The sequence below is a fragment of the Cyrtonyx montezumae genome, unplaced genomic scaffold (assembly GCF_038088225.1).
Source record: "Cyrtonyx montezumae isolate F1298 unplaced genomic scaffold, pur_monq_1.0 scaffold_30, whole genome shotgun sequence".
NCBI classification, from domain to species: Eukaryota; Metazoa; Chordata; class Aves; order Galliformes; family Odontophoridae; genus Cyrtonyx; species Cyrtonyx montezumae.
In genome coordinates this window covers 4212478-4227394 of record NW_027072035.1, presented here as the reverse complement: position 1 = coordinate 4227394, position 14917 = coordinate 4212478, and the positions used below count along the sequence as shown (strand labels likewise).

Sequence of the window (14917 nt, the reverse complement as noted above, 5' to 3'; positions counted from 1 at the left end):
AAGAACAGCCCAAAGATTAAATATGTCGAAGTATTTTTATATGCATACTATAGTAGTGCAAAGAAACAACATTACTTGACTAGCTACACTTCTGGTTGTTGTAAACTATTACAGCTGCAAGATGAAAGAAAAAATGTACTGGCAAAGACTGTCGCTAGGAGAGATCTACTGCAACAGAATAACCATCTGGTAGAAACGGGGGACAGGTCATTCCTCAAATTCAGATTTCTTGAGCAGATCTGAAGATACCCTCCTACCTGTTTTCTAATTAAAGCCGCTGAAAAATTGGTACAATTTAATAGCCTTTAAAACACTGATGTTCCTATTCACTGAAGAGCAGCAACAAGTCATCAAAGTATCCATTGATAACTCCATATTCTAGATGTGATTATTACAAATAAAAAGAAACTTATCTAGAAAGTCTGAGCTATTGCCCTGACCTTTCTAACAACAACAACAACAAAAAGACCAAAAAAACCTTCTCAGACATTATTTATTTTGTATAAGACATAACCCAAATATAAAATTTCATCTCCCCATAATTATTAGGTTTGGAAGTATATAATGGTGAGTCGAATTCTTTATTAGGTCTGAAAAGAATTTAACCCTGAAACCCTGAACACAGAGGAGCAAACAGGCCCTCCATGATAGGTTGTTTCTGTTTTTTTTTCTTTTCCCTTCAGTGAATAAAGAATTGTACTGTCTTTTGTTCTTGTCACAGATGCACAATATCTTGCATGGTTGCATAGTAGTTGAAGGACAGTGATTTTTAAAGATGACAAAGTTATGCCACCCTCAACACCATCAATAAAATATTCAGAATCAAACTGGCTTTTTACCACGTACACAGTTAATCATTTGTTTATCATATACACTTACTTACCCTAGTTGTGTGTAATTGCTTGCTGATTTGGCAAGTTTTGTCATTGATCTTGAATATGCTTCCTCTATTGTAGCCCTGTCAAAGAAAATGATCAAAACCGTAATTTCAATTTTGAAGGTATCTGAAGAGAAACTAATACGGATTCCAAAGATGCAAAGCACAGGACTTGAGTTGAAAACTACTCCATTTTTAACAATCTCTGAAAAACTATATGTAAAAACTCCTAAGTATGTAAACAAACAAACAAAAATAAATCTGAGAACGTTGTGACAGAATGTTGGAGTGAACTGAAATAAAACTGAAAGACCTGAGACATGCAAAATATAATATTTTCCTTCTTATATCCTCTGCTTCTCCCTCTAACGTTTTCTGGTAACAGAAGAAAATCACATAATGATCACCTGCCTAATACTAGATTTATAGAATAAAAAGATCAAATGCATTTGCAACAAATCCATTAAACAAACTGCTTACTGAGCAATCATATTTGATCACCATAAATAACGTGGGATCTTATCTAATCTTTACAGTTTCAGGGTGGTGTGGTTCTTTTTTTCTTTTGCATTTTTAGGTTCTTTGCAGAGTGCCATCTGAGTTTGAAAATGAGTAATTTAACATGCAGCAAAACGTACTGTGTTCCGCTGTTTATGCTTACTTTTTAAAGAAGGATTTCTACTCTGATTTCTTCAGGACAACCCCTTCTCTACATGAAGTTTCACTACATTTTCCTGCGCTTATAACCATGTTTTTACTTGTCTTTTGGAGATTCAAAATCCAGTAGTCACCATCAATTTCCTCCTTTACTGGAACAATTGCCATGGAGTGGAACACAACATATAATATCAGTGACTGACTCCTTTCAAGTCTTCCTCCCATCAGCTTTCCTCACCATCCTATTAACTAAGTTTAAGATACACGCTTTTTAAATTTTGCACCCAAAATCGATACTCAGTAATTATGAACATACGAAGCAAAGTAGTAATAGTAACCTGAAATTTGAAGAATTTATTTAAATCTACTGAACTTTAAAATGAAAAGCTGAACAGTTAGGCAACCACCCTGAAGTTGTAAAATGCATAAGCTTGACCAGTAGGTCAAGGGAGGGGATACTGCCCCTCTACTCTGCTCTCCTGAGATCCCACCTAGAGTACTGTGTCCAGTTCTGTGGTGTTCAAAACAAGGACGCAGAGTTGTTGGAGCAGGACCAGTGGAGGGCCACAAAGATGATCAGAGGGCTGGAGCACCTCCCCTATGAAGACAGGCTAAGAGAGTCATGGTTCTTCAGCCTGGAGAAGACTCCAGGGGGACCTTGCTACCACGTAGCAAAAACACGAGAGGAAATGGCCTTAAACTGGCAGAGGTATAGACTATGTACTAGTATAGGTACAGACTAGGTATCAGAAATAAATTCTTCACTGCGAGGGTGGTGAGAGCCTGGAACACGTTGCCCAGTGATGCTGTGGATGCTTCCTCCCCAGAAGCATTCGTGGCCAAGCTGGATGGGCCTCTGACCAGCCTGGTCCAGGGAGGTGTCCCTGCCTATAGCAGGGCAATGGAATTAGATGATCCTAATGTCTCTTCCAACCCAGACCATTCTATGATGATTTTGCAATCAATACAGTTTAAGATCTCTCTAAAGCAGCACTGCACCACAACTCTGCTTGGCTTTATAACGTATTTTCTGGATGAAAAGATTCTCAAAACACCAAATTCCTTGGTCTGTGTACAGCTTTGGACAGGAACTTGTTCATCACAAAGGGGCTCTGGAGTTCACTTGTTTCTACTTAGCAGAAAGATTTTTGTAATTTTCTCCACTACAAGTCACTGTGAAACTATGCAAATATCAGTGTCACTAAGCACCTGCCAGATGCATAGTGGTGACATTTTGTTGTGGTCACTTCATGCAGAAATGAGAATTTTGATGACAAATTCCAGACAACAAAGGCTGTATTTTGGACAGCTCTTGCTGCAAGAAACCTTTACTAAAGAGGTTCTCAGCTAGCCTCTTACAAGATTTTTCCATGTGTCATCTGGTGTCAGTAACTGAATAAGACAAAATTCCGAACCAGACAGATTAATTTCATCCAGAATGGAAATTTTTGTACCCTAAGTAGCAGCAGTTAAGTCTTCTTTATAAAGTAAGACTGAAAACAGCACTAGGTCATCTGTTTAGGAAGTTGTCACACAGGCAGATTTCTTTCTTGTCCCTTCTGCCCCATAGAGAAGAATCTGTCTTATTTTCTGCATATTATTTTCTTATCCCATCATAAAACATCTCCAGAAAGAGGGGAGAGGAGAGGGGAAGAAAGTGGAGAAGGGAGGGGAGAGAAAAGAGAACTTTTCTAAACACCTTAACTGCGAAAGGACAATTTACTAAGATCATACTGGCAATTGCTGAAATGCTAGCTCTAACATCCATGGTCAAAAACAACATGTAATGATAAACTAAGTTAAAAGCCACAAACCAATCATAAGGACTCAGAATCAGCAAGGATGAATACCTACCTTTCTCTAATAAAGTCTGCTAATTCTTTTGTTGACAAATGTCCATGCTTCATGTTATGATAAAGAACATCAAAACCATTGTTCCTTTCCCCCTAAAGATTAATAAAAAGAAAGCAGAACCACAAATTAAATAATGCTAAAGCAAGTGTATAGAACCTATGCATTGTAAAAATTAAGCATGTTTCATGAACAGAATGATTTCTAACAATTCAGCCTTTTTACCAATTGTTGTTAGTTCTTTCCAACCCCTTACACATAAAATGAACTAAATTAACCTTAGCAGTCACTACCACCCTTCTAATGACAACTCTTTTATCCAATATTTCTAGGCTACACTCAAAGCCATTTCTCAGTTTCTAGAAGTCTTATATTTTGATTCCCATCTTATCAAACACATACTTAACACTGTTCACCCTCTTCACTCTTCCACATCCTTATTTTCAAGAACAGGAATTTAGACTTATGAATCACAGGATATTCTACCTATCCAATTCTTCACATATCAGAACTGCTTTTGTTTGTTTGTTTTGTTTTTTGATTGTAAAATGATTAAAAATAATGAATTCAATCTATATTTTCTTTGTCTTAAGTTCAGTTTTAAAACAAATTATTTTTGACCCAATAAGACATATCTCACTATTAAAACTGAGACACTGCCTTAAACACTGATTAATAAACTGAGCCAGCTTATCACCTTTGGCACTATAGTGAACTTCCCCTGAGCAGGAGAAAGCAACAATAAGAATTAAAAGGAAAGCGAAGCAAGGCACAGTAAAATAGCACAGGAACTATAAGACTCTTCCTGTCAACTATCCTTTCCCCTCCTCCCTTCCAAATGCTTCAGATCCCTATCACAGCTGCTAAAAACACAGTAGTATTCCCCTGGGAACGCTGCATGGATGTTTAGAGTGGAAGGGAAAGAGACTCAAGCAAAATCCTGGACTTTTCTCAACAGCAGCTCTACATTTCCAGTAAGAGGAACCCATGATCTGGTCATAAATCTCTCCAATCTTTTCTGTACTTTTTGTTCAAAAACAAAATTTGTTTGTATGGCCTTAAGGCACACTTGATCAGAGAAGTAATGCAGCTGAAAAATGAAGCTGGCAAATAAAATTAAGACTGGTGATGCAGGGTATGATGAGGATGTGAACAGCTGCACTGTGCAGCAGAAGAGGTGGCAGTAAGGAGGCAGCACTGGGGAGCTAGCAGCTTTAAGTAAGTGGCAGCAGCCGCATGCAGATGGAGGAGCCTCACAGCAGCGGGCCCATGTTTGAGAAGCATTAATGGCACTGGATCAGACATCAGTCTTATCATTAATACAGCAGGTTCCTGTAAAGGATACCAAACATTTACACAAATAGATTTGTGGAGTCCCCTGTGAGCCTTGACATCTTGAAGGTGAGCCATCTTCTCTTTTGTATTATTTGTATCCTATCTATATAGAACTACTCAAAATATACCATCACCTATACTATCTCTTTGTGAAGTACCATCCTTGGGAGTTATTTACCCTACATACCGAAACAAATAAATTAAACAAAATGTGCTGCACAGACTGCTCCTGAACATGTAAGTATAGCTGTTCACAATGTTTTTTTATATTCCCTATACTGCAGCTCCATAAATTTCCTGCCCATTTAGAAATACAGGAAGAGTAGCATAGCCATGACCATACTTCTGGCTGCAGCCTTCCTGAGTGCTGACAATCCACCAGAAATAAAACTTTGCAACTTTTGTGGAATTGCATAATCCAGAACAACCAATTCCTATCAAGAACTCGCTCCCTAAATGTAAATGAAGTTTAATCTGTAAATGCAAGGAAACTAGTTTTTCCACTTAAATAAAGGTAACTGATCAGTCCTAGTTTTTCCACTTAAATAAAGGTAACTGATCAGTCCTAGTTTTGTTCCTGCTCTCATGCTGAACAGTTGACTGCACAACAGAAAATAACAACAGTTTCTAAATGAAAAAAAAGCCCTATGAAAGCCACATCTTTTATACATTATAAGTAGTCATCAGAGGCTAAGAGTCTAAATGAAAAATACACCATGGTTTAAATGAAGCAGCAAGTTCAAAGCAGGCTCCTAGTCTTGTCTTCCTACGTGGTTTAAGTTAGACATGGCAAAAAGATGTTTTTACTTGCAAATACAAGCGCAGGGAGTCTTACCAGTATCAGGCTACACCTATAACCACAAACACCTAGACTCTGAAACTGCTGGATAAATTATAAGTGATATAAATCAAGACTTCTGGTAGTTAACCTGAGAACAATTCTCTAAATTATATCTGCTAACCATATCTGCAGACATACTCTTACCTATATGAAATAGAGAATGCTGTCTCACTGAAAAGAGAAGACACTGTTCCACTAAGGAAAGCTGTAAGGTCTACCCACAACTGCCTCATTTAGTGGCTATTTTTAAGAATGGTAGCCCAAATATTCATGTACTGAGCATCAGAGCTGAAGTTCTTTGTCCAGGATGGAGGTGTACGCTGCTGCTAACAGGATACAAATGTATCTCAGTTAACAACAAGGTAAGTACGCACATCCTACATGCATGTGTGCACACACACATATATATGCCATCAACAATGTCTCCACTTTGCTTGCTTTTCCTCAACACCACACACAGATGCTGCATAAAACTGTATACATAGCCCATTCTTCTTCATTAAATGTTTCCACCTGCTCCCTCCTGATGCCAATAGTAATAGCTAGGGTCAGCAAATGCCCAGCATGAGCTGTCTTAAAAACAAACAAATGCAGAAGACTGCAGAAAGAATCATGACCCCTGTTCAGAAGCAACGACCTTCCACTTACTGCTATGGCAGACTGCCCGTCCAGTCAGGGGCAAGTTCCTCTACAAGCTAGACCTTGGAGAAAGAGGAACCTGTTTTATCATGTGTAATATATCAGACCATACAGAAAAACAGTTCCAGATCAGTTTGAAAACTATTCTGAGTCTCATACTGGGAGTAAAATACCATCTGTTGAGAATGATCCCATCGTTTCTCAACAGCAGACAACTGGAAAACTGTGTGAGAATGCAAAACTGCAGTGGTTCTCTAACCATACAGCTCCCCATTTAATTACCCTGAAGTTTACTGTTCTCTCCTTTCACCTCTGAGCTATCAGAACACGTTCCTCAGAAATTGACATTCTTGTTGGTTTCTCGTTTTATGCCACCATAAGAGAGCTCTTTTAGACAGAGTATACCTGTCTCTTCGCAGAAGGCTGTAAGAGAAAGCAAGATTTCAAATACAAGCAAACACTTTGCTTGAGCCCATAAAGAGGAGCCACAACTGAGCAACTGCATACAAAGTAAACTGCAGCCGCAGAACCCCAGGGCAGACAACCATTCCATTTCCCTTCAGACCACCACCTGCAACGATTTTCTCATGGAAATGAAAGTAACGCCGTCAGCAATTGTGAATTCAGAATTCAGCATTTCCAGGACTTGTACAAAACAGGAAACACATTACAGGAACTCCGCTTTACTAAGCTGCTTAATAGACTTAGAAAAAATCTGAAGAATAAATTATTCACAGCACATAATGGTAATCTTGAATTTAAAGTCTTCCTTTCATAAGTTAGCCAGAAATTTCTGAGCCATTTGTAGCTGTATTTAATTCCCATGTTTCTAATCAAGATGTCTAAGTACAAGTCTTGTCTTCTTTCGACTAAAAGTGTTAGTGTTAATGAGTACAATTGTATTAGTGAAAAAAGCTAACATGCTTTATTATAAAACTCTCTTTTTACCTAATGTAAACAAATGTTTCCCAACTACCAGTGTCATAAAATCTTCTCGATTAGTCAGGTATTTACTTTCGTTTCAGCTAGTGTGAGAAGCAAGAAGAGGATGGCTGCAAACACTGCCATCACAGCAGTACTGAATAGATAAGACAATAAAAGGCACATGCGGTAGATTTTTAGATCAAACTTCAGAAACTTGATAAGACAAGTTCTGACAAAGTTTAACCTTTTCTAAGTTCAGTAAGAGAATTACTCATTTCATCTAAAGCTTTTACAACATACTTTATTAGTGGCTGGGTATGCACAGTCATCATTCAAACCCATTGGAAGTTATAAATGTAATCACATTAACGGAGTACACTGAAGGAATGGAACAAAAAGAAAACCACTTTTAACTGTGATTCAAATCGTAATCAGCTTACTCCTTTCTCAAGATATACATTTAAACTGCAACATTCTGACTTAAAGACAGGCTTTCTTTTTTATTTTTAGATCTCTAATTTACTTCAGATTATCTTGAAATTGAAAACCGATAATCTCCAAATTAAGTTTCCAAAACCTAGTGAAATCTCACAACTGCCTACAGCAAACATGACAGATCAGTGACATACACTGAATAGATGCTAAACAGGAAGAAAACACAAGCAGGAATAGAATTCGAGAAATAGAGTCCTCTGCTTCAATGTTAAGGGTGAAAATAGGAAAATTTATGTCCTCTGCCTCTCAGTTTGGTCATCCCTAGAGAAGCTGATCTGCAGCTACTTCAACAGCGTGCCCACAATATTCTTCCAGATGGGAATACTGAAAAATCACATCCTTGAACACAACATTCATTATGCCTAAAAGACCTCTCATAAAGATAAATCAAAAGGGTCTGTATGTCTTTTTAGAAGAAAAACATTTTATCAAATACTCAGAGCCACAGTTAAAGGTCAAGTGGTGGCTGTAGGTGCTCCAATGATTGGTTGCAGGGAAAGCTCAGCTCTCAGTATGGGTGAAATAATGTAGGTTGCTTTGAAAGTAATGTCTCCTGTTTATCTTCATGGAAACTACAGTAGATACAAAGAGCATAATAACACTATCTGATAGAAAAATTCTCAGCTACAAAACTATTTTTCAACACATTCTCCACCATTAGCTATGCACTTTCACCAGCAATGAACAACAGTCAACACACTGTCCTCATAAACATCTGCACTAGCAGAAACCCACTGCTTCACTCTTGCTTTAACAGCACCACTATGAAAATGTTGTCTTTCATTGACCCAACCAGATGAAAGTTAAAAGCAGCCAAACCCAAATTTTATGGTGGGTGTGGCAGGAGAGTCCAGCCAAGTCTGGCAATATGCTCCACAGCCTTCAAACTGGTATGGGGCCTGGCATTATTGCGTTGCAAGAGAAAGGTGTAGTGTTTTCTGGCCCAACTCTGGAAGTTGGAGTCCTCAGCTTAGTCAGCATTGTGATTGTAGCGGACACAGCTGATGGTTTGTCCAGGTTCCAGGAAATCCAGAAAGACCAGGCCTTTCCTATCACAAAGATGGTGCACATCACTGTACACACTGAGTACTGCAGCTTGATCTTTTTCTTTGATGAGGAATTCACGTGTTGCCACACCACGGCAGGAAACTGTCACTGTCAGCCTTGTATTGGTTCAATAGGTCCTGACAAACTTGCATATGGAGCTCCTGTGTGAGCATCTGTGGGACACGCCCGGCACAGACTCTGTGAGACTACAACTTTACCAGCATTATTGCCAAAACACTGGAGACAGCCCCATACACAGTGCCCTGGCCCTAATCTGCTTACTCATGCAGGTGATCTGATTGAGATGCTCTTCCTTTTGTGGCATGACAGCTATGCATGGCCATCAGGAATGTGACTTGTCTTTCATGTTGCTGTAGCCACAGCTGTAACATTGCCGCACTGTGCTCGCATCCACTGCCTGTCTCCAGAAACATTCAGCAAGCACCAGTGAATGTCAGTAGGTGCCATTTTTTCTTCATGGAGGAATTCAATTACACACATTTACTTCATATGCATTTCTATCTTGGATGCCATTTTGTCAGACTGCCCCTCTGCTGCCACCTGTCACACAGCAACAGCATATAATGGGATAACCATCACCTGCCTCTGATGGCATGGGCCAAGATAATGAAATGGGTTGAATTACTTCTGGAGCAGCCCTTGCGTTCACTGAAGCTAGACACAACTTCCATGAGTCTGTAACTACTAGATATAAGTTACACAGCTTACAAGATACACCATTTAGCAATTAATTTACATATTTTACTGCAACAAAAGAGTCTGTCTGTTCACTACTCCAATCCTAAATTAAAAATTCTAAATATTAGCCAAAAAACCTCCTACTCTTTGTCAATCATCTCAGATATATGCTATTTGTTATGGTTTGTCCATTCATACCGTTTACATCATCTGCTAAGACTAAAGAAATACAGCAACAGTAAAAAGCAACCTACTTCCAGGTAAATGTAAACTAATTTTAGATGCTGTGGTAAATATATTTTTTTTTTAGCAGTTACCACCTGGTGCAGTTTCAAATAACTAACATGTTTCACATGTTCCATCTAAGCAACTACTTAGTTCAACGGACCAAGTATACACAAAAATATTCCTCTGATTAATGTGATGGTGTTATACTTCTGAAAGCTAGCAACTGATCAACTGAGCGTCAGACACAGCTAGACAGAATCGAGTGTATTGAAACATCCACAGACCAGTCACCTAGTGTTGATACAGGTGGACCACCTTCACCAGTTGTACAAGTTCTGAGAAGTTCAAACTAAAAAGCGACCTGGTGATTTCAGTTTCATTCTGCTGGTTTCAATAAATCACATGAAGACCGCCATCAGAGAAGCTTGATCAACACATACGACAGAGGATGTATTTTTTTTCCTCTACATCTAGGTAATTAAAAATATTCCAGGAACAAAAAGATGGAGAATTGACAACTCATGGTAAATACACTATACACAAAGGGGGAGGAGACTGAACAAGTATTGCACAACTGCATTCCTGAAAACTCAGCATCCAACTGCATGCCAAGCATAAACATATGAATGGGACTGCAAGCATGAAAAGTCTCAGTATCAATCATAGTCCGTAAATGTAAAAATATGTCTTATACTTATTAGCTCAAGTCTGTTCACAAACCTGAGATTGCTAACCCTGCACACAGCCCACCCTTACATGTTGCAAGAGTCCCTGAAAAAAAGGGATCTTCCTCAGTCATTCTTAAAAGCTACAGGTAATGCAAGCAATTGAAAAAGGGAACCTAAGAAGAACACCAACACCAATTTAAACACGCATTTTTATGTCACAAAGCTTCCCAAACGTTTTACACGCACAGCATTACACAGAGACAAGCTTCAGCTGTACATAAAAATTCCAAAAGTTTAAACAATTTAAAGAAACTATTGGATATGTATGACAGGCTTAAAAATGGCATATTTGGTTAACCTGAAATGGTTTAACAGTCTCACAATTAATAAAGCTACAGTCTGCACCGGCTGATTTAAAATCAAAGTTATGTTGAAGCTTATGCAACACTTCCTACATAGTCTAAAGAAAGCTGCAATTCAGTTCTAACGAATGCCTTCTATTCTCTTATACCAGCATAAGGGTATTCAAAGTGACAAAACCTATTTATTTGTAATGCAAATATTGCAGGAAAGTGTTCCCTCTATATTACATCACTGTTTTGATATAGCACATACTCAGCAGCAAGCACCCAATGTTTTATGACAACATCCTATTTAGGATTTGGGAATGTTTGGCCATGTGACTTGAATGCCTGAAACTCAGTCATAAGAATCAAAGCCATTTATAGTCTGCACTACTCATTTGCAATTTCTGATACCACAAACAAGCTCTCCCAGCCCTCAAAACGTTACCCAACTGACACTGAAAACATCAGAGTGCAGCACTCTGCTAGCACAACTCTACATTTTTTCAGCAACAGTACAGGTCTCTGAACTTTGCATCCTGAAAATCATTTCTCAGTGACCAGCAGTCACCTGCAGAGAGCACATTATAGCCCCAAAAACAGAAAGAGTACATTTTTCTTATGTTCTCTTCAAAAAAAAGAAATTACAGCTATTAAATTGAGTAGTACAAACATGCAATCACGGAATGGTTTGGGTTGGAAGAGACCTTACAGATCTGTTTCCATCCCTGTGCTGTGGGCAGAGATGCATGGAAGTCCAATGACAACCTTCCGGAACTTTACAGTAAAGTTAAAACCTGTTTTATGTAAATAAACACATTTTTAAGCAAGTTCTTAGAAGACAGCAGCTAAATACAGTGCGATGAATGTACACATTCACACAGCACTCCCTTTTTCCAAATAAATCACTTAAGTTCTTCAGGTTTCCCATGTCTTTTCCTTTTAAATACCGGAAATTATGAAACAGAGGAAGTTTTCCAAAGCACAAGACCCAGAGCTCCATTTCTACAGTGCTACTTCAGCTGTGAACTGATGACAACATGTGCATTAAACAATTCAGGATTCCCCTCCATACTCGGCACTGGTGCAGCCGAACCTCAAGTACTATGTCCAGTTTTGGGCACCTCACTTCAAGAAATGACACTGAAGCCCTGGAATGTGTCCAGAGAAGGGTAATGAAGCTTGACAGGGGTCTGGAGTACAACTTTATGAGGAGCAGCTGAGAGAGCTGGGATTGTTCAGTCTGGAGAAGAGGCACAGGGGAGACTTTACAGCGCTCTACAATGACCTAAATGGAGGTTATGGAGAGGTGGGGGTTGACCTGTGTAACTACTGAAAACACTAGAGGGAAGAGTCTCAAGTTGAGCCAGGGAAGGTTCAGGTTGGATATAAGGAAAAAGTTAATTCTCAAACTGGTAAGCAATCCAATAGGCGTTCAGGCACCGTGCAGATGAGGCACTGAGGGTTACGACTGGGATGAGACGGTGGTTGGATGAGATGATCATAGTGGTCTTTTCCAACCTGAATGATCCTATGATTCTACAGTATATAGGATTTATTTCACATCAGTGCTTTAGAAAATATATTCTGTTATGTATATGACCAAACCATAAAAACAGAAAACAAAATATTTTGTCTGGTGTTACCTAGGAGGCCAAGGAAGAAGCAAGAAATTGATGACATTCTTCCAGAGTTCAATGCAGAACTCTTCCTATTTATGGATTCTTCTTTGCTGTATTTAGTCACTATGCGTTCAGTGCATTTTAACGTCTCCTACCTTCTGTGTTCAACATTTCACTATGTTGAAACACATATAGATAGTGCTAAGGATCTTCCAAAACGTTACAGAAAGAATTCTGAACAATAACACAATCTGAAAAGATGGACAAGACTCATTGCTCAGTATCCACAGACCTGTATTTATATCTCCTGACAGTAAAACAAGTACGTATCTCGACACTACTGTTGTTTTTTTTCTTGATAGTTGGCCATAAAGGCAAGGAAGCAGAAGTTTCTGCTCCTTTTTACATGTTTCTACACAAAACAAAACCGTCCATGGCATCAGAGATTCCTCAGTCAAGTTTTGCAAGTTTTAGATCCTGTCTACCGTCTTTGCCATCACTGCAAAACATGCAAGAATACACTTCTTGTCCTTCCTTATGTCAATTTTTGGAGGCCAGAAAAAAAAAAACTGTGCCAGCAGAAGAAAGCCATATTTTTTTGACACTTGTTCATAAACCCACTGTAGGAGTCAGGCAGAAAGAGAATGGAAAACTTCGAGCAGATGTCACCTGCCTTGTGTCTGTTGGCAGCATTTGTAAAGGTACAAAGAGGAAAAGAAGGTATAGAAATGGCACTGTCTTCACTGATATAACACAGTTACCTGTTGCCAAAATGAACCATTGTCAATGAAACAGTTAAAAGATCTAAAATTTAAAATTTGTAGCATAAATTATATTTTAGTGGGGAGAACTGAATACAAACTTGTAGTTTGTTCTCAGGAGGATGCACAGGCTTTTCAGGTGAAAAACTGACTTTTACATTAATTTGAATATTACTTTCACACAAGATGAAAATACGTCATGTGTTTGTTTAATACTCATCTCCCACATCAAAACCTCAAATACAGCAGGCTCGTTATACCAAGAGAACAAATCCAGGACCGCTTCATTGAGTTTTAATGTCCTTTCGAAAACAAAACTTAGAAGAGTCAGAATTAAGCAACTCTGCAAACAGAACACAAGACCAGGCTGCAGTTCTATTTCCACGCAGAGTATACTCTGTGAAGTCAGCACTCTCCAAACACTAAGAATAACCACTGTTTATGCAGAACCAGATGGATCTACGAGACTTTTTTTTTTTTGTCTTGACAAATATTTGCTGTTACGTTTCCCATAATCGTCAGCAGAGTCGCACGGTAAAAGCCGACGCGCTGCGGGGCAGCAGCAGTACCGTAAGCGGGTAGACGGCTCGCAGTACGGTTGTTGCGATTTTTCAGACCCTCTCGAATTCGTATCGACCGAGCTCCGTAGTTAGGCTCAGCAAAGATCCGAATTCATCGTTCAACGTTTTCTCCGCCGAAGCGCAGCCGCAGCGCTAAGCGCACAGACGGAGAAGGCTGACAAACCGTGTCACGCTCAGGGCCGGCCGCTCCCGCCGTCCCTCCGGACACGCCGCGGCGCCGCTACAAAGGCGGCAGGCGGCGCAGCCCGCGCCGCCAACGGGGCATTGTCCGGGACCGCCGGCGACGACGGGCGCCGGAGCCGGGGTCTCCCGCCCGGCCCCGCCGAGCACGGAACGAGGAGGAGCAGGGCACGGTGCGGCCCTGCGCCCCGCGCACGCCAGCAGCCGCCTCCCCCGCGCCCGGCCCGACCGCCAGGCCCGTCCACCGTTCCCGGGTTAGCCCCGCAGCCCATCCCGCCGTGACGGAGGGCAACCCGCGCCCTCCCACCCGCTTCGGGTTCGTGTTCGAACGGTTCGCGGCGGTTCCCTACCCAGAAGCTCTCCACGAAGTACGCCATTATCATCCCGCCGCCGCCGCCCCCGGTCCCTGCTCGCCCGGCCCGGCCCCAACCTCCGAGACTCGACGGAGGAAGCAGGCGCCGCCGCCACGCACCGCCCTTCCCGTCACGGCGCACCGCCTCCCCGCTCGCGGCCGCTCCGCCCCGCTGCGCATGCGTGTGGGCACGGCGGGACAACGGGGCTTCTGCGCAGGCGCCGCGGAAGGCCGCGCCCAGGAGGGTGTGGTGCGCGGCGTGCGCATGCGCAGAAGGCGGTTCTGGTTGCGGAGCGCTGCGAGGCCTCAAGGAGCTGTGTCCGCGCCAAAGAAATACGCAAGGGCGAACAAGGCAGCCGCGTTAGTTTCACTTGTTTCTATGCAAGCCCCTGTAACTCCTTCTGCCTTAGAAAATTACAGCTCCTTTTACCAAGAGGAGTATCATCCTGAGCTGATCTACCTATCCCTGGTAACTGTAGCTCTCATACATCACTCCCTGTCACTCCTTCCAGTAGCATCCTCCTAAACAACCACCATATACCAAGTTCCCACAGCTGCCAGTGCAAAGACTGAAAAACTCTGGACCTTCTTTGTAGTCAAAACTTGTTGCGAAGTCCCCAGTGCTGCCAGATCTGGCTATCTCCGTAGTAATACCAAGCATGCATGCTGTAATTCTAAACAATAAGAGCATGCTACACATGAGAAAAACTATGTATCTGTTGATAGAGGCAAGCCCTCTTCATGATGATGTTCTTGGCTTGAAGATATGAGCGTAGCTCTTTCCTGCACTGTGCATTGCTATCTGTAGGAATGTAA

General features: G+C 40.9%; 1 protein-coding gene across 3 annotated transcripts in view; it reads right to left on the bottom strand.

Moving 5' to 3' along the window:
• FCHO2 (FCH and mu domain containing endocytic adaptor 2) overlaps positions 1 to 14258 on the bottom strand; it is a 91394-nt gene extending 77136 nt beyond the window's left edge. For 2 of the 3 annotated variants that reach the window (XM_065744200.1, XM_065744199.1), the window contains exons 1-3: positions 14100 to 14258; positions 3389 to 3480; positions 884 to 958 (exon numbers count right to left, since the gene is read on the bottom strand). In XM_065744200.1, coding sequence (XP_065600272.1) covers positions 884 to 958; positions 3389 to 3480; positions 14100 to 14132 — 200 coding nt within the window. In that variant the 5' untranslated portion in view covers positions 14133 to 14258. The remainder of the gene's footprint in view (positions 1 to 883; positions 959 to 3388; positions 3481 to 14099) is intronic. The other variant, XM_065744201.1, reaches the window with a different exon arrangement.
• Between the last annotated feature and the right edge of the window lie 659 nt (positions 14259 to 14917).